A 26,710-nucleotide genomic window follows, 5' to 3' on the forward strand; every position below is an offset into this window, starting at 1 on the left:
GTAGAAAAAGGAATCTCATCCATGGTACTTGACTGTATTCAACATTTGAAGAATGCAGGAGGTAGAATATAATCTTTATTTCTTCAAAAACACAGCACCATTATTCTTTTGAATCTTGCAGGTGAAATTTATATGCTCAAGATGGAAGAAAACTTTACCCAGTTCTAAGCTGGAACACAAGAGAAAGAGCCCTTCTTTTTAGAATTCTTTAAGCTTTTTTTTGATGCACATTGGTATGAATTACAAGACAGTGGCTCAACTACACATAAGAACCCATACATATTTGATGACTCCATAATAATTATTGATTCAGAAAAATCTACTTAAGTAGTCTAGTCTAATCAATTTAGTGATTGCTTTGACCCCTAATGGATTCATTTTAATATCCTTTACAAATGCATCTCCTTTTGCCTTTATTTCATTTTCATGCTGCAGTTGCAGACAACCTGTTCAATACTACTCTACTGAAAATTTCGTAATTGGAAACTGCTAACTGTTCTTACTTGAGTAAAATAAAATATCTTTGGAACTGATGAACTCCAAGCTGATAGGAATGGAGAATTTTCCGTGACTATCCAAATGACCTGATTACACACAGTAATATGTGAATGATATTTAAGCGGTTTATTTGGAGCTGCACAGAAGTGGTTAATTAATGTGTCAAGAAAATTCTGAGTGAAAAAAAATATTGTGTAGTTCTTGTATGCTAGCCCTTGTAGATTATGGCCTAGAATAGAAAAGCTGAAATGTGTTGTTATGATCCCTATAACCCTAAATGAGTTATAAGCTGCGTAGTGCAACTTCCAGTAGCTGTTTGACTGATCTGGATTGCTAAATAAAAGATAAAGCAACCAAATAAGTGGCATGAGTCATCATCACCTTCCCTTTAGTATGCAACCATTAGCCTCTCATGTTCCAAAAAAATTGATAACATTTCAGAATCAGCCCCTTGAATAATATTAATCACCTTAGAACAGGAAATCAGATTCACTGCAAGGCATGACAGAAAAATGACTGGATGTTTGCTCATGGACTAAACAGAACTCTAGTAGTGCTAAATTTATTTCTGGGTAAAATAGTCATGAATAGAACTGCCATTGCTACAGGTGTTCAGAATAAAGAATATGAAAGGATTTTTGTGTTAAAATTAAGAATACTGAGTATTTCTGCAAACATCTGTGTTAAGAAAACCCAACTAGAATCACATTTATACATATTAGAATTATTCTGTTGACCCTAACAGTAAAACTTTTGGTCTTCTGTAGAATAAATAAGCTTATTTGTCAGCTCATGTTGGATACACAGGGAACAAAGTCTTGCCTGGCTCATCATCAAATGGCCAGATGGACATGCTAGAGATTATATTCATAACAGATTTGCTCTACCCACTTAAACCCATCATTTAAAAGACAATTTGTATTAAACACAAATGGTGATATCCCCTTTTCAAGGAGACCAATTTGTGGACCTCCAGATTTGCTATGGAACTCTGCATCTGAACAGGCCTGATGATCTTTAAAATTCTTCTATCAGTACATGGATAAATCCACCTCTTTACCACTCACAAGATTATATGTAACAGAAGGACTGTGGTGAAGTAACATCCTCTTATATGAGCATAAGATCAACCAGGTACTTTTCCCTCTACTAATAATACTCATGAAATCTCTCCACACTGAACCAACATTGAACAATTGTCAGAAAATAGGTAGAAAAAAGCTCCTAAGAAATTACAACTGAACAGATATACTACTTCTTAGGACTACCAACACAGAAATGATGTCTTCTTAAATTAGAACCCTGTTATGCCCTACTGCTCCATGGGAGATGAGAGGGATGTCCCTAGAATCCTGCTGTGCACTTGCATCCCTGTAACTCAACAGCCCGTAACAGCTACCTTCTGATTATTAAAGTTTTGGGCAGCAAGACACAGTATTGGTGTAGGCAGAAGCAGTAGGTGTTTCATAGATACTTTCACTAATCAGGCATGAGTTATGCATGAGTCCTTCCTTTGGTGTCAAGCAAATTGTGCCTTAAATGGGCTCGCTGCTTGAAGGTGAAGGATAATGCTTTAGGTTAATCAACAAGCTACCTTAACAGTGATCTCTGAATAATTCCCTTCTGTACTCCATAGAAAATGCAATGGGGAAGAGAGGTACCCATTACCTTTTTTGTTGCAAAATAATACATTTATTAGTAAAAAGCACCTTAGAGGAAATAATGAACTCATCTGTATTTTGAGCTTGCAGGCTGCTGCAGTGCTCTAAACAATGTGAAGAATAAGTAAAGACATGAGCAGTCACATAATTGTATGATGTTTTAATATGCTTCCAAAAGCCTGTAACAAAAGACAGTAATATGCTGCCATATCAATAATACAACTCGTATAATATTTAGGAAGTTAGAAAGGAGCATGGCTTCAGACAATGATCAGGATGCGTAATAAACACTCAGATATCTTCTGGTACTTACATAATTAAAAAAAATAATTTATATGGAGCAGGCAAGTGTTTCTTCTTGGTCTTGTGTACTTTTGTTGTTCAGTACCAAGTTCTGTATTTTAGGAACAACTCAGGAATATACTAATTTCAAAGACTCGTAAAAAATCACATAGACATATGCATTCTCTTGAGAGGTTTCTGATTGCACATTTGTTATGATAAAAAATCTAACTTGATAAAATTAAAACAGGTGAAGCATAATATTACAATTCTTTTTCCAAACTTTTCCTTGTTCTAGGAATGGGAATAAAAATGGAAAACAAAAAATTAAAAGCTCAAATGTTAATTAGAGCATTAAGAATTGTTGTTATGGATAATAGAATCTTTCTAAAAAAAAAATAATATGGAAACTATTAAAATTTAGTCCCTGAGAAAGAGTTAGTGTATAGAAATGGCTGTAGCATCACAGAATTTGACCATTCACCAAATGTCCTATCAGCAGGTCCCCCTAGGCGAAAATATAATAATCTTAGCATTTTTATAATTTTTAATCATTGTTTCTATATGCTTACATTATTGCATTCTGTAAGATGAATACAGCTATTTGCAGCTGGCCAATATGAATATAAAGAAAAAAATAACTTGTAAATTTGCAAATCTGAATCACAAGTTTTAATAAAACCCAATTGATCTAGTCAAAATGTAAACAATTTTTTAATGAGCAGTCAGAAAAAAAATGTGTTTCCATGATACAATGGAATGGTTTCTGAAATACGTTATTCAGAAAAATCCTTTGAGCAAAACACGGTATGAAGTTGTACTTCATTAACTAGAAGACAACTCCATCTTCTGGGAGTTATATTGAAGATGAAGACATGAACAGCCAAAGAGACCCAGAGCCACATCCAAGGTACTGTGAGTTTCTGAGAGATTTATTTTTTCCATTCCTCTTAGTATTACTGTGTGTTCATGCTACTAAGACTAAGTGTTCCCTTAGCCACCTTTTCCTTGTCATAAAGCACTTCTCAAGGAAAAGAAAGACATGGCATAAAGCGAGATGGAGGCTGATGCAGGAGATAGAAAGAGTTGGCATTTAAGTGCATGACTTTTAATGTTACATACACAATGGTGAAAACCATGGTAATACTGAGGGGGCAAGGCCACCTGCAACACTATTTTAGATTGACTGTGCTGGGAAGCTACAGAAACCATTTTTCAATCACTAAAGTGACTGGCAAAAGTGTCTGTGCTGGTGATTCTAGCTCATAATGAGAGAAAAAGAGAGTGAAGCTGAAGCTGATTTTAAGGTAGCAAGCTCAGAAGGTGGGAATGATGATGAAGCTGTCACCAGAGAAAGGGAGAAGGAAGAAAAGCTGAGAAAGAGGTATCATTTGTATATTTATCACGTTTACTGATGATTAGATATCCACTAAGAACTACTTAAAAGATAGACAGGAATTGCCAGAGAAGAAGAGATCAGTAAGGAGGCAAACAGACATGAAAATCATTAGCAGGGATTTTTTAAAAATATTGTCTCAACATTACATTGCTTGGGGAGATGATGAGCAAGGGTAGAATGATTGCTTCCCAGAAGCAGAAAATTGAAGCAAAGGAAAGATGGCCATTGTCTTTGCCTCTAGGGAAATGGCAACTGAATCCTATAATTCAGAAATCTAGAAAGATGTGAACTAAGTTATGCAGGATATTGAAAGGTGATACGAGAAGTGAAATCTCATGCATGGAGATAGAAGATTTGATGTAGAAAAGCCACAATGTGAATCCATATATGTTTCTAATCACAATATTTTGTAGCAGACTAGAAACATCTCTATTACATTTTATTATTGAACAGCTTTTTAAATCATACAAAATGGCAACTTGAAGAACTTTCAGATACAACTATGAGCAAATTAAAACTGAGAGAACTGTAAATTACTCTGGCATAGAATCTCAGAGCAATAATAGTATGGAAGTGGCTAGTAAAACTTAAGTACAGCCTGATCAAAACCCGTATCCTTCAAAACAGTAGATATGGAAGAAATGCTTGCAGGTAGCCCTCATTTTTACAGCACTTCACCAGGCATGTACAAATTTCTCCATATGCCTTCCCAGAAATGATCCAATCAGAGCATCTCAGTGCCTTTATACTTCAGCTCCATTAAGACTGAGATATCAGACAAAGCAGCAAGCAAGATCCTCAAAATGCTCAAGCCTGTAGCTATACTGGTCAGCTTTACTGATCAGACTGGTTCCCTCATTAAATGCATCTGCAGTTGCTTTCTTCTTTAAAATCTGGTCAAGTCAGAGAAAGCATTGCTGGTCTAACACTGCCTGTTAGACTACTGAACTAATGTTTTTAGCACTTGAATTAGGAAGATCTTAGTGTGATTACCTCCCCCTCTGAAGAGGCGATCCCCGTCTGAAGGAATTATAAATCATAAATCATACGTTCCTCACTTTGGATGAGAATATGCATTAGGATTCAAGGCTATCACCATCAAAACCTTCAGCTATCTAGGAAGAAAGGAGGACTAAAACTCTATTTGAATACTCATTTGACAACAGACACAACACATAAGCCAAGGGTTCAGAAGAAAGGCAGATTTGCTTAATTCATGCCAGATAACTGAGAGGTGTCTCAAATTAGTGCTTTACTAATTTCTTTACTAACTTAAGAGACAGAAAGAATTCAGTCATAAGCGTAGCATTTCCTGGTCATTTCTCTAGTGGGTATCAAATCATTTCTCTAGTGGGTATCTTCCATTCTGAGTTTTTTGTTCAACTAAGTACCAAGGAGGTGCCATAAACCGGTGCACCCCCATCACACACATACCTCTACAGCTTTAGCTGCTGGTGCTCAAAATCAGCTCTGATAATGCAAATGTGTAACTTCGATCAGACTACTGTGAAAAGGGCTGTGAGAAGTGGGGGTCCGTGCCCCTTCACTCAAGAGCTACACTTAAGCTGAATCAGCTTTGTTTGTGTAAGCTATGTACTTTGGTTTTTTTAACCTTGACCTGCAGATTTGGAATCAAGGTCGAGCAGCCTTGGAGCTGCTTTTTCACTATGGGCTTGCCTGGAGACCACTGGACCAAATCCTGATCCTGACACTGTGACTTGACTTCCTGGCTTGATGTCAGCTCTGCCTCATCACTATGGATTCATCTAGTGATCTGAAATATTATCTGGGCCTGGCTATCGTCACAGACCTCCTCTGCTCATTTCGTTTGAGTGCTGTGGGACCTTGACTTTTCCAGCAAGGCCACTGTGCACGTCCTGCTGTCTCCTGGTTTCCCTCATAGAGCAGCCCACTCTTGCTTCTCTCTGAACCAGCACTTCATAAGCAGGTGCTACAACATCTACATGGTTAATGCCTTTAAGACAGGCTTGAGCAGAGTCATGCAGAAAATGTGAAAAAGAACTGTTAGAAACACAGGTCTCCTGTGTCTCAGCTTCATGTTCAAGCCATGATTCTAACTGTCCTCACAGGAATTCATAACCAGGTCTTTGTTTTCTAGAGGCATCTCTAATTCATCTTGAATGATCTCCATGGAGGAGATAAAGTGGATTAAGATTTGCTTAAGGGATTGTAAAACGTCTTGGGGCACTGTGATATCTAATTGTCAGGATAATGCACACATACTTTATTTAGATTGTTTACATCACGCATGGCACAACAAAAACTCACTACCTCAGTGGGACATATAGACACTATCCAATATAAGTAGTCAGTAATACTAATTAGGCTGAGTTTGATTTACGTGCTCACATTGTTGAATTCTAAATTAACTTTAATAACTCAGGAGAAATATCTCAAGAGTTACTATGGTCATTTCAATAAAACAACTGCACAATGAGGAGATGGTTTAAAAATATCTAACTAGAAAACTGGGACTATAAAGAATGACAGGGCTTGGTTATTATAAGCTGCTATAACACAATCACATGAATCACTATGGCATGCAGACCTTGTGCTCAGCTCTTGTTATCCAATTCTGGTCATCCCATCTCCAGCATCCACTGCTTCTTCCCTCCCACTCCCCTCAAATAAGAGACTTTTCATATTTATCAAGGCTGTGGGAGGAGGAATCAAAAAGATCCAAGCAGCTAAGAAAGGAATGAAAACCAACAGCCAACTAGTCAACTAAGTCGAACGTTTTATCATTATTGTTTCCCTTGTTTGAATTCAGGTGCCTTACATGGCCATTAATTTTGAATGCAGTTGACAGAGAAGGATAGGGATGCCTTATTAGCGTTGCTTGTGTTGCCTTCCCAGGATTTTAAAAAATCATGTGTCAGGTCCTGCACTTGGGTCCCAATAACCCCATGCAACATACAGGCTCAGGGAAGAGTGGCTGCAAAGCTGCCTTGCAGAAAAGGACCTGGGGATGCTGGTCAAAAGCCAGCTGAACACGAGCCAGCAGTGTGTCCAGGTGGCCAAGAAAGCCAACAGCACCCTGGCTTGTATCAGAAACAGTGTGGCCAGCAGGACCAGGGAAGGGATTGTCCCCCTGCACTTGGCACTGGTGAGGCCGCACCTCGAATCCTGAGTTCAGTTTTGGGCCCTCACTGCAAGAGGGACACTGAGGTGCTGGAGCGTGTCCAGAGAAGGGCAACGGAGCTGGGGAAGGGTCTGGAGCACAAGTGTTATGAGGAGTGGCTGAGGGAACTGGGGTGGTTTAGTCTGGAGAGGAGGAGGCTGAGGGGGGACCTTATTGCTCTCTACAACTACCTAAAAGGACATTGTAGTGAGGTGGGTGTTGGTCTCTTCTCCCAAGCAACAAGCTACAGGACAAGAGGAAACGGCCTCAATTTGTGTCAGGGGAGGTTTAGATTGGATATATGGAAAAAAAAAAATCACTGAAAGGTTGGTGAAGCATTGTAACAGGCTACCCAGGGAGGTGGTGGAATCACCATCCCTGGAGATATCTTAAAAATGCGTAGATGGGGGGCTTGGTGACATGGTTTAGTCATGGACTTGGAATTCCTGGGTTTATGGTTGGACTTGATGATCTTAAAGGTCTTTTCCAACCTAAATGATTCTATGATTCTATGAATCTGTCATTCTATCATCTGAATTTTCTATATATTGCATACTGAGATTAAACTGCTTTTTAGCAATAGTGGATTAACCCTTGCCTTTGAGTGAGTACATAAAATGCAAGCACATTACTCCTGAGCTCAGTGCCAAAACTAATCACAGAATCTGGTCAAAGTATTTAATTCAAGATATACCATAGCATTATACCTACAGCCGATAGGCTTCACATTCTTAAAAAGTCTATTCAGATTCAGACCAGCTTTTCAGGTGCTCTTACAGTGCCTTCAGTTTTTCCTCTACATGCAGGAGAGAACTACCACTTTGGACAGCTAATCTGTAGAAACTACTGTGAATAAGACATCTCTGGTTTTCCTGAGGCATGACAGATGCCATCAAAAGGTGTCATAACCATGACTGGCTCTGCAACTTTTGCATTACTAACATATATACCTGCTATGACTCTTCTGTCTCTTTGGCACTACATCCGATCTGCAAACTATTTTCTGCTACAGTTATTGCAATACAAATTTTGGGTTTATTGCTATTGTTACTTCTTTAATTTCTTGTTCTGTTCACTGCAGTATGGTTATGAAATATACATTCAGAATAGGCATCCCCCAAACTGAAACTATAATGCTTTGGCTAACTATCCCTTATTTCCTGGAAATACTGCCAGTAGGTAGAAGCTCTATAAAGTTAAAATACAATTCTACAATGTGGAATACTCCATAAAACACATCTATATCTATAATATAAAGCAGAAAGGAAGAGTTTACTCCAGACTGTTTTCACACATTATTTCATTAAAAATTGTGAAATCTTTTTAAATAGAATATCATGAATGTGAAATATGGAAATAAGCAGGGATGGAATTTTTGTTTTCTATTAAACTATAGTTTTTGGGATGCAAAAAGACAACACAATTCCTTCAATTAATTTCCTGTACCTGAAAGTACTAACACAGAGTGACTGAATTTATATGCCAGAGAAGCTATTTATTTACTGAAAATCTCTGCAAATTCTGTTAAAATTAATCTATGCTTTTAGTATTTCAAAATCATTCATCATTAAGTATTCTACAACCAAGTACAGTTTTGCTATTACTGCCATGCCATATTTGGGATAACTGTCATTATGTCCACAGTCAGATCTAGGAGATAGCCAGAAATAATATATTTCTTACTTCTAATAGTATTTGACCACTTACAGATCATAATTCACAGACAAGGTGGCTTTCCTAGTACAAATCATTCCCTGGAGAACTGGACGATAAAAAGTGCTATTTTACATTATCCTTTTTTTGCCACCATATCCTGATTATAGCATTGATACCCAACAAACAGTATCTTGCACGATGCTGGGAAAAAAAATGCCTTTTTTCCTTTCAGTTATTCCCCCCTCTTTGTTCTGTGTAGTTTTTACAGTGTTATTGCTTTTATAGAATATTTTTGATGTACTAAATGGGTTTTCTGCCCCTAATCCCAAAACATCTAAATGGTGCTTTATTGGAAACCAAACTAACTGCACTCTGGTGGCAAACATTCATATCAATTTCTAAACTCAATGAAAGAGGAACAAAGTTAAGGGTCAGTGTAAGAATGCTCAGTTATTTGATAATATTTCAAAGCAGTAACTTTTTTGTAGAAGTACAGATGTAGACAGCATAATCAAGCATATTTGATATGAAGTGTGGCTATTAATTATATCTTGATGATTTAAATATTTGAGTTCTACAGTTACACTATATTTATTGCAAAGGGACATCTGAATGGTAGCGAAGTATTTTCAAAAGGTGCTCAGTGTCATCATTCAGCAAACGAGACTTTCAGTGCATGTGCTGAGACAACGTACTGATTGCACTGCTTGGAGCAAGAAGTTAATCAGACATAGTATAATTTTTTTCCCTAAACTTACACCAACATTCACTAAACATTAAAAAAGCAATTGATGAGAATTTAGCATAGCAATACAAGAAGTAAAAGCAGTTAAGTGAAACAGCTAATTTAATCACATTAATAGGATTAAACAAATATTATTCAACAGAGGTATGTATGATTGGAAATTACATAAAGACAGGAGAAGAGGGTGACAGAAGTCCTTAAACAAAACCTGTAACTATGGTTTTATAAATAATCCCTTGGTCTTTTTAATAATTACCTACTATATTTAGGCTATATTTGTGGAATTTTTGTATTATGCCTTCCTTCATTTTTAGTTCTTTCTGTAACAGATTAAATTCAGCCTGGGCCCAAATGGTTAAACTAAGAACAAAGAAACCTCACTGGAACAGTAAATTGACCTTGCTTTCCTTACAGTCCTGAGAAAACCCTAGCCACCGAGTACAGAATAATTTTCTCCTTTAGTACAAACCTCAATACACTATAGACTTCATCTGAATGAAAAAAAATCCTACCTATTTAGATACTTCTGCTAAATGAAACTATTTCAACATGAATGATGGTAATATACACGCTGAGTCCTAATTTTTTTTACCTTGAAGAGGTTCAAATGCTGTGAAGAAACAAAATAGTGTTTTGGCAATTTAGCAATTCTTAGCTTATCAGACAACCTGTGATAACTGTCCAGCACAGCTGGGAGGTAACATAACTTTAATTAAGCTGTTTTAATGGAATGTTTGGCTTTTTTCCAGTGAAGCACTAAATCTGAAAAAAAAAATTATCTAAAAAATACCTAAAAAACCCTGCAGGTCTAATAATTCCATTTCACACTCAGCTACAGCTAGAAGAGTCTTTACTAAAAATTACTAAAACCAGTGACAGTGCCGATTAATGTGAACATAGAGAATGCTGAGTGACAGGTAAAAATTTGGATCCAGCAGCTGGTGCTATCAATAGAAATTATAGCCATAGGAAAGAAAAATCCATAAAAAGCACACATGTGACTCACTAGACAGTCTCCCTCAAACCATATATTAAAAAGCCAACAAATATGATGTTAGATAATGGAAGGATTAACCCAACTATGAACAGAAGAAAATATTCTAACAAATGCCTACATGAAGGAAAAATGGCCATACAGCATTACTTGACTCCTTGTTTTCTAAGCTGTAAAAGAAAATTCCTAAATGCATGCTTCAGGTACATTCAAAGAACAAATACATATTTAGCAAACCCCCTCTACTGTCTTGTAGAATAAAATGGTAAACAGTACAAACATAAACACTTCAAACTTCTCTGAGCTTTGCTGTTGAATACCACTTCTAAGTAGATGAACTAGTGCCATATTTGAATGTCTTACCCTATTGATGTGCAGTCTTTATGATTTCAGTTTATCTGAAATCTATAATTTTAACTTCTGAAAATTATTTCTAAGCACAACCAGGAATGTAAAATAGGTGATGTGGTATAAAATCACCAGATGTGTTTTCCAGTAGTGGAACTTTTCATCCAAGAAACATGTATAAGTTCAATTTGGCAAAGTTAAATGGCAGTCATTTTGTAGAAATTAACTTTTCTTTGTGTGTTGTTGGCTGTGAATGGAGACCATTATTTTTCATTGCCTAGATAGTGATGCAATTTTCAAAGCTAAACGAGCATTGAAAGCATTCATTCTATGCTTCTGCAATGAACAATCTGAGATACCTAATGGCAAAACGAGATATTCCCTTTAATCTTTATGAACATATTGTACCCTCTTGAGGTAAAAATGAGAAAGGAGGGGATAAGCTTGCTTTATTCTTGATAAATGTTCCCTCAGAAACAGGAAAATCTTGTACGTGCAGATGTAGCAGCCTGCCTGACTGCCAGTCCCTGAAGATCCAATCATCCTGATGACTGTCCCTCAGTTTCTTCCCCTTGGGCAGACCACTCTGTTTTCATTCCTCTGCTTTATTGGAGATGAGATTTTGGTGCCAATATAGGAAAGAAAAATGTTTCACCAAAGGGCACAATTTATACCCATATGAATGGATTTCTAAGTATTTGCTTTTCAGATCAGCTCACATTCTAGCTATGCTACAACAGGACCAGAGACATGATTTTCTGGAGAAATTACTATACTAATATGCTATTTTCCCATAGATGTACTGGAAATCTACCTTCTTTTATGATACTCCATGGAAGACAGTATGAGGCCATAAGATTTTAATAGCAATGTATTACAAAAAATGACATGTAACTAACACCGCTAACTATTAGCTAATGTAATTGGCACTAAAAATGGAAGACCTTAGAAGGCAGACAAAAGAATTCCACAAAATAATAATCTTTAAAGGACAGCATAAGCTTTGAACTACAGATTATAGGAAAAGTCATTCATGTAATGAGAGAAAACATCTTTTCTATAAGACCATTTCCCAAACTATATTGTTAAAAATCCGCAGTAGAATGATCCTCTGATTTGTATCACAAACCTTATCAATGACCCTCTATCTCAGCCTTGAGCCAGAGCAGCAAATAGGGTCCTAAAACTCACAGTTGAAGTCAAGGGAAAGCAAACCAAAACACAAGAAATGGGTTCAGAAATCACAAAGCACAAAAGATAATTCATAGCTTTCAGACCCTGTTCTTGATTTCAGCAAACCCAGTACTTGGATCCTTTGAGATACTTTAAACTATCTTGCTGTTAGCTCTGTTACCATAATACAATCTGATCTGAACAGAACTGCAGAGACGTACATAGTATCTTTGGTCTGCATACTGAAGTCCAACTCTCCATATAAAAAAAATAATAAAAATTACACAGGCACAACAATTATATCTGTATGTTTACATGGCTTTGAAGCTTGATCTCAGAAATATCTTATAGCTCCAGTGCCAAAATAATTATTTACCGTAAAAAAACTATTCTCTGATATTAATAACCCACTAACACCTTCATGAAACTGACTTTAAAAATGAAAAATGCTTATTCAGTTTGTTAGCTCAATTGTTACGTTAATTTCAGGCTATGTGGTTTGAAAGAGGCAGATCTGTACTGCTATTTGGAATGAAAACCTAGAGTCACCACTGAGGAAATCATGTAGTTTTTCAACACAGCAGGCTGATTTGTCTAATATTCTGGGTAAAAGTTTTTTGACCCCTTTTCTGGTTTTTGTTTGTTTGTTTGTGGGATTTTTTTGTTGGTGTTTTGGTTTGTTTGAGTTTTGGTTTTGGTGCTCTGTTTGAGTGTTTGCGCTTTTTTATATTCTTTACTCCCCCCTCCCTCAAAAACCTCAAAAATGAAAACAAACTTTGGCAGCTGGTATGTTACATCCTTAGCTTGATATAAACTATGCTACCTCCACATTCGTAACAGAGCTCTGTTTTGGGTAATAGACCTATCTCTGACACACTGCAAGTAACATGCAGAGTTAATAGCTGTCTCAAGTCTTTGTACGTAATATTGCCTGTTGACTCCAGAGTCTCAGACAGGAAATCAGTCTGCTTCCACTGCCTTTTGCTCATTTTTACTAGCTGAAATTCCTTGGGTTTACTCCTATTTATATTTTGTGGGGGGTTACTTTAATTCTATTTAATTTTCCTGCTTTTGTTTTCGGTAGTGAGTAACACAATCCTGTAGAATTCATTAAAACTGAGGGTGAACTTTGGTATTTACAATACCTAGCCACACCAGCTCTAGCTGAGCAGCCCTAGCTGATGTACCACCAGATGATGGCTGGGCATTCATGCTGACTGCCTTACAGGGATACAAAATCCCAGAATGAGTCACCTGCTCGTGCAGAATTGCATCTTGTTATCAGACTGTAACACTCTGGTGGTGCCTCCCCTGTTTGACAGGAGGACTGTATTGTCTGGCATATCTTGACACTATACTTCACTGAATATGATTGTTGCCTCTTGGGCACTACCTTACTATGAAATGATAATACTCCCTGTGTGTGCATTTACCCCATTAACTCAAAGCTATCACCAGAGACTCTTAATTTCTATCCCCTTAAGCCTCATTCTACTTAGAAATTGTTGGAAGTTACCTTAATATGCAGCTGTCCAAGGCAAAGAAGTAAACAAACTCAGATAATTCATTTCTCAGGGCAACACTTAAGTGCACCTGTCTAAAAATGTCCTGTCATTAACTGGATGATTCCTTTAGAAAACATCAGCTTTTAATTGTTCATGTAGGAAGGGGCCTATAAACAGAATGATTCAGAAAAGAGTTTACAGAGGTAGAAATTTAGAAATTATGTAAGAATCTAAGACACATTTCCACAAATGGGCTGCAGGCACTGCTTTCTGTTTCAGTTGGAGGCATTTATTTTTTTTTTTTTTAATTAGACTGAAGCCTGGATATCTGTACATTTTATAGCTTCCATTTCTTTAGAACCCTTTACTCTACTGTATCCTACTTAATATAAGGTAGTGAAGGGAAACACTTTAGATTATTCCATTTTCCTGTAGAACTGTTTAAAAATACTGAACGGTTAATTTATTTAACTTTTCCTTTAACAATAATTAATAAATTGCATACACAAAACTAACTATTGAATTATGACTATTACTTAGAATATAGCCATAGGATTAAGTTAGATTTTTATCTATATTTGTGAAGATTGTTTGCTAAAGATTCATACAGCCATCCCCCTGATATTAGTAATTTTTAATCTTAAGTAACTGAGAGCCATATTTCCTTTGGATCCCTGAGCATGCAGTTTAGAAAAGAGAGGAAAAAATCTGCTCTTTTATGCACTGTTCACAGCTAAGTTTCCAGGGAATGTGAATCATTTAATAAGCTTATTTGATATTGAGAAAGAAATATGAGCTCTTGATCATGTACAGGCACTAAATCAGACACTGTGATGAGCTACACCTTCAAAATATATGTGCAGTTTTACTCCTTTAATCAGTGGAGAAAGCTTGAGTGTTCTGAAAGCCAACATACTGATCTGATCAAGAAATTGCTGAGGCTGCTGTGAAGGAAATAATATAAATATATATATAGGTGAAGCAGAAGTATATAAGGGTATAAAAAAATTCCAATTCACCTCTCTGTAGTTTTCCTATTCTTTTGTCTATTTTTCTCTGTTCCTTCTGGTAGTTTTTACCGACCAGACGATTGTTACATACGGTTTGAGCAAATGAAGAATATAGAAACAGGAGAGTGGAGTGACACTGGCTGTGTATGAATCTTGGGAGTTGAAGGAGTTTTTGAGGAGTGAAGAAAGAAGTGTGACAGATGCCCACTTTCACATTAACAAAGCATCTGCTCAGCAGGCAGGGTAAAGGTTTGGGGCAGGAAAGACTGATGAGCTACATCTGAAGAAGTGCAATATTAGACAATGAAAATGGGCAAAAGTATATATAGCAAAATTACGTATTAATATAAAAGAAAAAATTGTTAGCTGAATATTGCTGACCTTGGTGTATATTTTATTAGTTATTCAAAAGTTAGGTAGAAATCTGAAGAGAATATAAGTGCTCTATGAATTAAAGGGGACTTGGTTTTTCTATCTATTAGGAATGCGTTTCATTGCAAAACATGCATTGACTTATTTTTTTTCCTTGTGAAAATTTGTTCTTGACAAAATCAACCATAATTATATTAATCATTACAAAGGTACTGTACATCACATGATATAAGCACATCAACAATGATATACCACAAGGAATGATTCCTGATCATCTGCTTAAAAATAACAAGTGGAATCCACACAGTGGTTCCTTAAAAGTGAAAGCTGTACCCTTAAATTTTTCTTTGTGAAAACACGGGGCATTCTGGAATAACTTGATGGAAACAGGAGAGAAATCTGTATGGCTATTTTGGGTCATTCTATGGAATTTCCATTTTCATTTGTCTGACAGATATGACTTTCTTTCTATTGGGAGAAAATGTTGAAATTTTACCAGCTGAATTTTTATTCACCACAATTATCCACTTTAAAATTCACAGTACTGTGCTTTAGCACTACACAGCCTCAGAACAAGCAGTAATTTCAGTACAAATTAATTCTGAGTATATGTGAATGCAGTTATTAAAATAGTTTTTTCCAAACTGAAAATTTCAGACATGTTCTTTACACTTTTTGATGAGTTATTATCAATGCTGTGGCTTTTTTTCTGTATCTTTAATATATTACAAAAAAGACCCTTTCAAACACTAAAACAAATTCAGTCCCTTGGTATACTTTAAGCTAGTATGATATTTATGATATATAAGAGAGAATCTTGAGTGCTGCATTTAAGATACACATCACTAACTCTGACAAAAAACAAACAAACAAACAATAAGCAGACTAGACAGATGCTATTAGGATATGTAAACAAGTCATATAATGTGGAGAGGCTTCGTGAGATTATGAACAGGATCTACAGTTTAGAAGGCCTAAAAATCTTACTTGGGAAAAGGTGAATGAACCCACAGTAACAGACAGAAATCCAGCTTGCTCATTTTCTAGTTCTCGCTCAGGTGTACCATTGCTAGTGTCTTACAGCTAGAGTAGGTACGTCTTCTGAAAGCTCCTTTGGTCACTAAAATTCCTACATACCTCTAGCTAGGAGTGGAAAATTTTAAGATACACTCCACAAGCCTACAGGATTATTTAACCTTTTGGTGCAAATTTCATGGATATGAACATGGAATGGAAGATTGAAGGGGGAACAAGAAAGTATGCAAAAACATAAAACAATGGACACTTTTAAAATATTTTTCTCCCCTACGGCATCCTAGACAGTCTGTGAAGGCAGAAATTAGACTTTGTTCTCTGCCAATATTTATAAAGCTTATCTAAGCAGATCAGTGTGAAGTCTTAAATTCTATGTTAATTACTATACTGGGTCAGATTACTCATCAGAGTACCAGTGTTGTAGTAGCCATTTTTAAGTAGAGAGATAACAGATAGAAGCTGATTTATGCATGGAAGCATGGCTTGGACCTCTTCATTTTTTTATATAATATTCATCACAGCTAGCTGCATTCACCACATAGATATCTACTTGTTTTTATTTTAATCCTCTTAAAACCTTGGCCTCTTGTTTATTCAGAATTAAAAGTGCTAATGTATAGTTTAGTTAAGAATCTTCATTTTTCCTGTGAGCAAGATTTAACAGAAATGTCAGCCTAGTTTCTCTTTTCATTCACTTTTCAGTTGCGTACGTCTAGTCCCTTTTTAACAATCTGTTGTCAAATATCTATTCTAATAATTCCAATTCTCAATGGTTTTTTTGGTTGTTTGTTTTTGTGTGGTTGGTTTTTTTTTGTTGTTTGTTTGGTTTTTTTGCTTTTATCATGCAGCTCTGAACCTCTGTGTGTCCACAGGTTTTATTTACTCACAGCGTAGCACTCCTCTTTGTTTTAGATGACATGAATCATTCAAGCCTAAGCTAGTGACTAGGCTGTTTTTATAGCCAGCGGAAGAACTTCCAGAAGGCAACCTATGCCCTTACTTCAGATGTCTGAGGTGGTATGAATTGCGCTCCTGGGCAGTTTGTCTTGACTATAAAAGAAGCTTTGGGTGACTTTGACAAACTGTGTGATGCTTAGAGGAAGTAAAATGAATCCCAACCATGTAATCTCAACTGAAAAGAGCATTGGAAATGATGGTTACTGAAAATTAAAAGAAAATTCTGTATTTTCTTTAGACTGCTCTTTTTGCACACTAATCCTGTTGTTCTTTTCTAAGCTTTGCTAAAAAATGACCATGGCATTTTACTAAATTATTTCAGAACCCTACATTATGTATGGTTTGAACTACTCCCTCTTACATGCTTTGTCACACTGAATTTAATTTGTCAGTGGATACCCTCTTCTTTTCATTTTGCTATAACCCCTGGAGACCTTCAGTTTTTCATGTCTTTGACTAGACTAAATAACTTTGTGTTATCTACATATTTTAAAACATTACTGGTCACTTGAACAACAGTATTCATAAATTAACATTATTAACAATTAAACATTAACAAAAAGTGGCTTTTATCGTGCTGAAAATTCTGTTTATTTTCTGCCAGTTCCAAATAACATCCACGAAAACACACTGCAATTCAAAAAAATTGATGTTCTCATTGATATCTTTTAAAAGCTTGATTTTTGGCAAGAAATACTTCTTTAAGCATTTTTTTTTTCACAGCTGCTCTTAAGGAAATTTATTTGGTAAGAGGGAAAATTTTCCTTTAAAAAGAATTTTAATCTGCCATAGAAATATGTATCTCCTGATATTGCTCTCTATTTCCAGTTCACATTGCACCTATACCTTTAAAGACAGTTATGCTTATGGTACTCCAGTCTTCCAGTCTAGCAATATTTTTTTAATTAAAGGATGAATATTTCTTGATAGCAGTTCAGCCACCTTTTAGTACATTTCTTCAGAACTGTTAATGGCTTACTGCGATAGACTCCCAAATCAGCCAAAGCTCTGAGGTAGATCTGTGTAGACCTTCAGCTCTCCTCAAAAGTTCAAAAGGCTGTGAAAAGCCAAGATCAATTCTTTGATCTAAATCAGGAACTCATCTTTTAAAACAGAGAAAAGTGAAAGCGAGTAGTTAACACAGAATGGTTATATGGTTTAAAAGCTTTTCTCCCACTGCATGTTTTATCCTTGCAGGTGGGCCTCTGCTTTCAGCTAGTTCAGGGACTCCGAGTGGTAGTAAAAGCTCCTGTTTTTTCACACTATCCTTTTCCTGTGCCTGCTCAGCTGGTCCTAAGGAGGAGGAGGAAGAAGAAGAGAAGAAGCAGGATGAGGAAGGAGGCTTCCAGCTCCTATCAGAGGCTCTTATTTTAGCTAATCATTTCTTAAAGGAATATAATATAGAACTGAGAGCACACACATGAAACAAATACCATCTGTCCCAGCCATGCATGATGAAAGCAAATTATTACTTTTACATTTGTCAAGTTTTTCATAGCATATTCCCTACCCTTGAGAGAAGAGCTAAAAGGAGATGGGCCTTGCTTTAATAGAAATGCATTTGATTTGTCTGAGCTGCCTAAACAAGCACCAAAACACAGATATTGGATCTGGATTTGGAACCAGTCTCTGATGTTTTGTTCAGAAGCAATAAAGAATTTGAGTTAAACGCCACCACACTGAAAAGTTTTATGGTTGTATGGCAACTGTCCTTATGGACCTTCTTAGCTACTTTCAAATGTATAATAATGTGGCTTGGTATAGCCCACCATATAGTTAAGGTAACTTTAATTGCTTCCCATGTGTCATGAGCTGAGAATGTGCAATGGACAGTCATCGCAGTGTGGCTGTTGTATAGTAACTTGTTAAATCACAATTACTTGCTTCTGTGTCTTGAAAGAATGAGAAAATAAAATTCCATCTGCGAAGGATCTCAGGAGATTAGCGTAACTGTCAAACACAATTAGATGTTCAAATTCTATATGGACCACTATAGTGCCATTCAATTAGAAATGAGCTTGTAAACTGAAATTTGTAGAAGGAAAGCAAGCACTCTGCAATACTGTGAAATTTGCTACAGAAAAGGTGGGTTTTTTTCTGACAAGAAGCTGCAGTTCATCTTTAGTACTAAATCCTTTTTCTCATATATCTGAAAACAGGTGATTCTAAAATGAAAATACATCAAAAGGCATTTCAAGTATCTGAAGATGCTGAGGGAATATTTTATAGTTAAAAACCTATAGAATAACTATTGGATAGTTGTGCTTAAAGATGAATATATAAAAGTTGGACCTCCTTTCTGCATATATCTGCCTCCTGCATGGAATTCATTTGATGACTTAAATGACAAGATTGTTATTACCACTTATAAACAAGCCCTTACACATTTTGAAACTCTTCTTGGAACAGTAGAATTAATGCTAAGACAAGACAACAATAACTGTATAGTTAATTCCTCTCACTTGAGATCAACATAAATGTTCCCTAAATTCCAAGTACATCAACCCTCTGAGGATAACTCACCAAAACAGAATTGTTGCAGAACCTTCCTTGTTCGTGAAAATAAGAAATTAGTCCTTGCTGATTACAACCTCAAGTCCCCATCTCACCATGTCACCTGAGCTCAAATATTCTGGTCAGTAAGTGACCCTGTACTTTTTTGATGGTTGACCAAGAAAAGAGAGGACAAACTCATGCCAGTATGTCAAGGCACAGAGCTAGGTAGTCAGAATAAATACATTTTACTTTTCTCATTTTGTTTCTATTCCTTTGACGGTTATACTGTTAAGAACAGACCTACTCCTGAGCACATAAAAATATCTTCCATGTGGGAAGAGAAAGATAATCAAAAGAAAGTCTGTTAAGATTATGCAGTTATCTAGGCTAGCCAGTGCACAGCACGTTTTCTGATTCAATTGGAAAGTTGTTGCTGTTTCCCATTTGAAGACATGAATATGTAAACACACAGATTATTTGAATGCATCTTCTTAAAACATTTTGCAGTGGGGTTTTTTTGCACGTTTTTAGAGGACAAACAGATCAGAATGCAGTACAACATGCCAAGCAGCACAGGCTCTGCTCTTTAAATAAATTCATCTTTTTATTTTGTCATAAAAATGTCAAGGAACAAGCATTTTAAGAAAGATACGTTTCTTTATAAATTTTTGCAGGGTCTAGCATAATGAAGGACTGACAACTGGAAGAAGCTTTAAGTGGTACTACAGTGCAAACAGTAAACAACAGAAATAATAAATCACTGGTTAAAAGCTAAAGTTCCCCATACCGCCTACTGAAATGTTTAAAAAAATCTTAAGACTGCCAGTGTTCTTTTTGGTGATTTTTTTGACGTATCTCCAATACAAGGCTGTGCCTTACAGGGGCTAGTGTTCACAGTCCTGTCAATCTAGATATGAACTGGACAACAATAATAAATATTTATTATTGCACAGCAAGTTACATTTTCAATAGGGACATTCCAATAATTTCCCTGCTTTATTCTCCCTCTAATTTATAAATGACCATATCTTCTAAGGAGTTCTAATGACTTGCTGAAGAACTGACTGACATATAGATGCAGGAAGACGCTAACTGAAGATCTGAAAGAATGTATTGACAACAGAAGTTTTGCTATCAGACAAACATATATTTTGAATTTGTTCATTACATACAACTACCTAATACTTTCCTGGCATTATAAAAGTTTGGCTATAGAAAGTAAATTGAATAAGGAGGATACTAAGCAAAGACTAAATACTTAGAAAAGAGCTTTTCAAACTCCTGTTTTTGGTTGAATTGTTAATAAAATGCTGGGGTATTGCCGAAGCGTTTACCAGGAAGTGGAATTCAATTGCTAAGCATCTTCATATTTGATGTTTGTTATTATTTGATTATATTGCCTGGCAACTCTCCAGTGCTGAAAACAAAGTTTGAAAAATAAATCTGAATAAAATTTTGAAGCTGTCACACATAGCAAAAACTAATGTAAGAATCCATAGGCTTAAATTATTCTGGCAACTAATAGATTTTTTTTTAAATTACTGCTTATCTGTCTATGCTGATTATTATCACATCATAGCATGTGCAAAGACTGTTCTTTGGGAGAACAGAATATTAAAAGAGACACTGTCAACAAATTTAACATTTCTCAAGCTACTAAGGATATCATTAATTTCTTAATTAGCATGATTTTCTAAATTACCCTTTGAAAAAACGTATCGTGGAAATGCTATAATATATACCTACAGTTCATAGTATTCTGGTAAGTATTTTCTGAATTTTATTTAGAGTCTGAAACTGCATTTAGATCTTAAGATACGATTATAAAGAAGTCCCACGTGTAAGGCATACCAAGTGTGTTAAACCAGAGAGGAGATAATCAAGGAACAGAGACAATCTGGAGGAGGAGGAGCAGCCCAATCTGGATCTTGATAGAAGCAGCAACTCTATAGTATATACTTGCAATTTCTGATTTTCAATAGGTCATAAATTTGATAGAAGAAATTCCTATTTCTTACCTACATTTCCAGTCATTAGGTATGAATTCTGAAAGTCCATCATTCCCATTCCAACAATGTGTATAAAATCTTCAATCACCTGCATTAACTCCACTGAGCCCGGATAGATCTAACAAAGGAAGGTCAGACATGCCATTAACTATATCAAAATCTACTATGATCCCAAAACCATAAAAAAATTGTTATATTCAACAAATAATGATGCATCATTAAAAAAAAAAAAGGAAAAAAAAGGATCAAAACGGTTATTAAAAAGCTTTAAAACTTTGCTTGTATCATATACATTAAAAATATTTTTTGGTTTTCATGGCCTGTTATGAACAGGACAATTTTCAGTAATAGAGTACTTTGCAATAGAAAAAGAATAGATGACCTGTTAAGGTGTTTTTTAGTTTGTATCAGTGAGATCTCCAAATTTCACTTTATGAGCAACATTCAATTCATTCTTTCCACTACTGGGTCTAAAGACTCTAAAACATGTCTATAGAGACTATAAATTCCAGCGTGCTGTGCTCCATCTTCATCATGCTTTATCTGTCTAGATCCATAGCTTCTCAGCTCAGGACAGAGAATTTCACGATGTGCTTTGTCTTCTACATGGATCTTTTTTATAAAAGGTAGGGCAGCAATACCATTTTTATGAAGATTTTGTTGTGACATTTATGATCTTAAAAGGTTGCAAACACTGCTTCAGGTGAAGGAGACAACTTCCATTTTACTAATGATGAGTTACTGAGGAACTAAGTCTGGGTTTTGCATCCATCTCGTTCATAACACACATACTCACAGATTATGTACTAATAAATTTCAGTGAAAATATTTTTTCACCCTATTTCTTGCACATAAAATTTTATAGTAATAGTTTCAGCAGAAACTGTTGAACAGTCAGTGTTATAGAGGTACTCTTCATTTTTATAAATCTGAAGTACTGATTAATCAATAGGATGCAAACAGATGGTGATGAAGAACATGCAGAATAGCTCCTGGGTTTTGAAACACCAGTATAAACTTGTGTGTTGTGGACTTGGTTTCCTGCGTGCAGTGCTTTACATCAGCTCTTAACAAAAGGCAAGTATTAAAGTGAGCGCAGTTTATCTGAATGCTATATAACCTGTAATTAATGGTATAAACTGCTGGAATTTAGTCTAGAAAAAAAGATGTGCTGAGGCATTGCAGCTGTATACTTGCTAGAAAGTCAGAAACTTGCTGACAGTGAGTAAGATTCTCTTTCCAGCAAAGAATCCAGAAAACAGGCTAACAGATCTATATTAACAGTTGCTGCAGAGTTCAAGAAAACCATGACAGCTGGCAAAAAATGTTGGTTAGGCTGCCCCTTGGTTTGCAATGTTTCATTACAAAAAAAATCGTCAGCTGAGTGGCTGAACTGGAAACAGTCACCTTTTTTTTTTAATGAGTCAGTAGTGTTTGCACAAGATTGTATTTGCAGCACATAATGACTTGCACACATTCTTTTCAAGTTTGATTCCTACCTTGATTTTGACATAAAAACTAAAAAAGTATTTGCACAGGATGCAGTAATTTCAGATAATATTTTTTCTGTTTTAAAATCCAATTATATTTAAACATAACTTTTCAGTCTTTTTATCCAAAATATGATAGAAAGGAGTATTTTGTATAGGAAAGTGCTTTTTTATTTTCAATAGTGAAAGAAAAGAACCTTTGGAGTCCAGTTCACCCCTCCTAGCCAGTATGAAGAATGACTTGCTTCAATAGTTTCTTGGAGAACGGTCATGTAACGGCCTAAGAGCAGTAACATGACCAGCGGTATGGTCTCTTCAGGTGTCATAACTCAGTAGTCAAAGATTTAGTGAATTCCCTAGCTTTGTCACCAGGCAGCTATGGCCCCGCTACTCCTGCATTCAGCTCATCTTGGTGCTTGCTTGTGCTCCTGCCTGCCCACCAGTGCTGTACTCAGGTCTGCAAGACAATGAATTACCAGGTAGAAAGAAGGAGCTACAGAAAAGTAGAAATAACTTGTCTCCTCTCCCTTTTTCAACACCACTTCTTTTACCAGCAGCAATGAGGGTACTATATATTTGTTGTTCCCTCTTTCACATTCACATTTTCATCATTTCCTCTTAGGCGTTGTCATCCCCTGATCTTCATAGGACAGATGGTGAACATGGCATGGGTAAGGTAGAAGGTAGAAGGCAGGGTGGAGGTAGAAGAAGACAAGGCTGATAACATAAGGAGTGGTATCCTGTCAGTTCATTAGTTGGGCTAAAATAGTTTTTTAATATTGGTTCAAATAATGTTGGTGCTGTTTATAGAAACTGCCCACATGCATGTGATTTTGCTGCTGCCATCCACCACCACCACTAAGGGAAATGACATTGTCTATTTTTGTAGCTGGCTGTTACACAGAGCAACAGAAAAACAGTGAAAGAAAAATATGATTTCTGGCTAAATTACAATGGGTCAGCTGCAGCAAGTTATGTCTACTGCAAGGTTTGTATTGGTAGTGAAAAGTTCTAATCTTCCCTTTCTTAGTCTTAAAGATGAGCTTACAAAAATGAAGTTAAATAGCTTCAAAGACTTTTAAACACCTGGTGATTTATTAAGAACTATATTAAAAGTAAACGAATTTCAAGTATCTATATAACACAGTGGCAACGACCATACAAGAGCAGACCAAAAATCTATGTAAGCTGTCTTCTTGCCTTTGATAGTGGCAAATAGCAGATGTTGAAGAAAGAGTATAAAGGGGCATGCACACAGTGATACTTCTTTTGGAATTTTTGCCCAGCCTTTAGCACTTTTTTTGCCAAAGGACTTCCCTAAGCAAAAATGGGGTCTTTCATTTAACAGTCCAGTATTGACTTTTCTTTCATTAATTTGTCTATTTACTTTTTTGACTTGTGTACATTCAGCAGCAAGAAATTCTGCAACCTGACCTTCTGTAGAGGAAGTATCTCCTTGTATCCATTCTGAATCTGCCACTATATGAGGTCCTTTAGTTATTTTACAAGAATAGATAGTGAATAGATTAATCATTCCTGCATGACACTCTCCAATCCACTCCTGATTTTAAAATCTATTGCACATAACTGCAGTTGACATTTTTTCATACTGAAATAACTTGCTTTTTTTAATCGTTCTTCAGATAGAAATATTTTCCTGCCTTTGACTACCTCCATAATTTTTTCTCTGTACATAATTATCTGTTCATCCTCATTCTCACTGATATTTGTATCTGAATAAATTTGATAGTTCTATGGTCATGTTCATAAACAAAAATATTAACATTGCCCTATAATGTTCTTGGTATAAACATGTAGGAAATACTTATACCAAAGAAAAAATTAGTTTTAATTTGAATTTTAAATTATTTTATTATAAATTTATTAGGCTTTTAGACTTTACTGTTTTATAAAGTGCTATCATCATATCTAATTTATGCCAGAAATTTGTCAGTCTTAATGATCACAAATGTTATCCTAAATACAATCTTTTAAAAAAGGTCTACTGTTTAAATTTCTGTAAGTTGTTTGGTGGTGTCATATGAGTTCTTTAGGTGAGTTCTGATGTCTTTGCATCATTGCACCTAACCTTTATTAGCATTTTTAAGCTTTTGTATGTAGTTCATTAAAACATCAAAAGCAAAGACATAATGAATAATCCCATGGAAAGCAATGAAAATCTGTTCATCAAGAGAATTGCCTTATATTCTTCATAGAATTTTAATCTAAAGAATTCACCAGTGGGTCCTGAAATTACTCCTTTTTGAAAAGGATCAGTTATTTCCAAAACATTGTCTCACTTAGGATTTCCTTTCACCCAGCAGGGTATATGTTTAACCTGATTTTTAAAACCATACAGTCCACTTTGTCATGACTTACTGAAATAACGCGTGGTTTCTGATGCAGTGAATGTCATAATACAAATAGTTTCCAATTTTTTAAATTGGTGAGTTACAGAATGCAAATCTTACCTGTTGTGCATCTTCCCATTTCTCCTTGTTTTCTTCATCTAAGAGGTTACTAATGATTTGAAAGAAGTTCTGAAAAATCAGTTAAAGACAAATTAAAATTATTTTCAATAGCATAAACTGTTATATCCTTAACTTGATATTAAGAAAGTTTTTCCTTTATTACAGATGCAGTTCTGCAGTCTATTTTCTTGCAGTTGAAGAGATGAGGTAACAAAATAATATATTAGACTGGTAAAAGAACACATATATTTTATGGTTAGTTGTTAATTTCTGGCTATATAATCAGATTTCATACTACTACTTTGTATAAAACAAGAACCGTTCTAAAGTTGCCAAACTTCTAAATGTGACGTTGTTCTATTTTCAAGTTGCTCTCATTCCAGAAACTAGACAATTATCTATTTTACTAATAACCAAAGTACACTAAGAAAACACCAGACTCATGATCACTAGTGTGTATTCAAAACATGAAAATGATGTTTAATGATCATAAATAAGAAATACAAGTGTATTTCATTGGTAAATGCTGTGTGAAACCAGGTGCATCTTATTTTTAAACATTACATTTGCCTCTGTCCTTTTAGTAATTTCAACAGAAACTGAATAATTAATTTCTGTTTCATTGACCTTAAACTGTTAATTTATTTATCTTATTTTCCTATTCATTTAACTATAAGGAAAAAAAAGCAAGCAAAAGCCAGGGTGTTTAGCTTTTAAATCACACATTTTAAAAATCACTTTATTCCAAGTGCTTGTGGAGAACTCTCTAATTTTGTCTGCTCTATCTACCAATTTGTATTCTCAACTTCGTCTTTAATTAGTGCAGTCTGTTCTCAGGTCTATATCACTTTTTGTGCAGAATGTCAATTTTTTCTACAGCCTGCCAATTATATTTTATCTGTTCCTTCATAAAAGATAGATGTAGTTTCCACTGACCTTAGCTGAAGAGTGCAGTTAAGATACTTGCAACTTCTAAAAAATCTCTAAGTGGAATATCAACCATAGGAACCTATCAAAACTTGAATTAATGGTCATTCCCTCACCTGCACTTACATTTTAGCCATTTTGGGGAGCTAAATAGGGCTTAAATAAGGTTTAAGTACAAAGTAACTTTAACTCACTGTTAATGAAAGTACAAAGCATTCAAATCCATGGCAAGAAGCAGAAATGAAAGCAGAAATAACTTCCACTCTTAGTGTATTATGGATTCAGTGGTTGTGCTTTAAATGACATTAATTTCAAAAGATGAGATGTCACAGACAGTTTAGGTGTCTCACAACCATGTAAGTAAATCATTGTAGGATACAAAATTGAATAAAATTTGTGTAAGCTGTTTTTACATGAAAACTATTTTTACATAAAAATGTTTTTATCTGTTTATTCTGGTAACACTAACTACTTGACAAATGAGAGGATCATCTTTGCCTCATATTAGGAAGTTACTTACATTAACCATAGAATTTACAC

General features: G+C 35.5%; 1 protein-coding gene across 8 annotated transcripts in view; it reads right to left on the minus strand.

Moving 5' to 3' along the window:
* ADGRB3 (adhesion G protein-coupled receptor B3) overlaps window positions 1-26,710 on the minus strand; it is a 471,033-nt gene that overhangs the window by 208,881 nt on the left and 235,442 nt on the right. For all 8 annotated transcript variants that reach the window (XM_080388812.1, XM_080388813.1, XM_080388817.1 and 5 more), the window contains 2 exons: window positions 25,244-25,312; window positions 21,292-21,400 (listed from right to left, as the gene is read on the minus strand). In XM_080388812.1, coding sequence (XP_080244938.1) covers window positions 21,292-21,400; window positions 25,244-25,312 — 178 coding nt within the window. The remainder of the gene's footprint in view (window positions 1-21,291; window positions 21,401-25,243; window positions 25,313-26,710) is intronic.

The sequence above is a fragment of the Falco punctatus genome (genome assembly GCF_963210335.1).
Source record: "Falco punctatus genome assembly, chromosome: 5".
Taxonomy (NCBI): Eukaryota; Metazoa; Chordata; class Aves; order Falconiformes; family Falconidae; genus Falco; species Falco punctatus.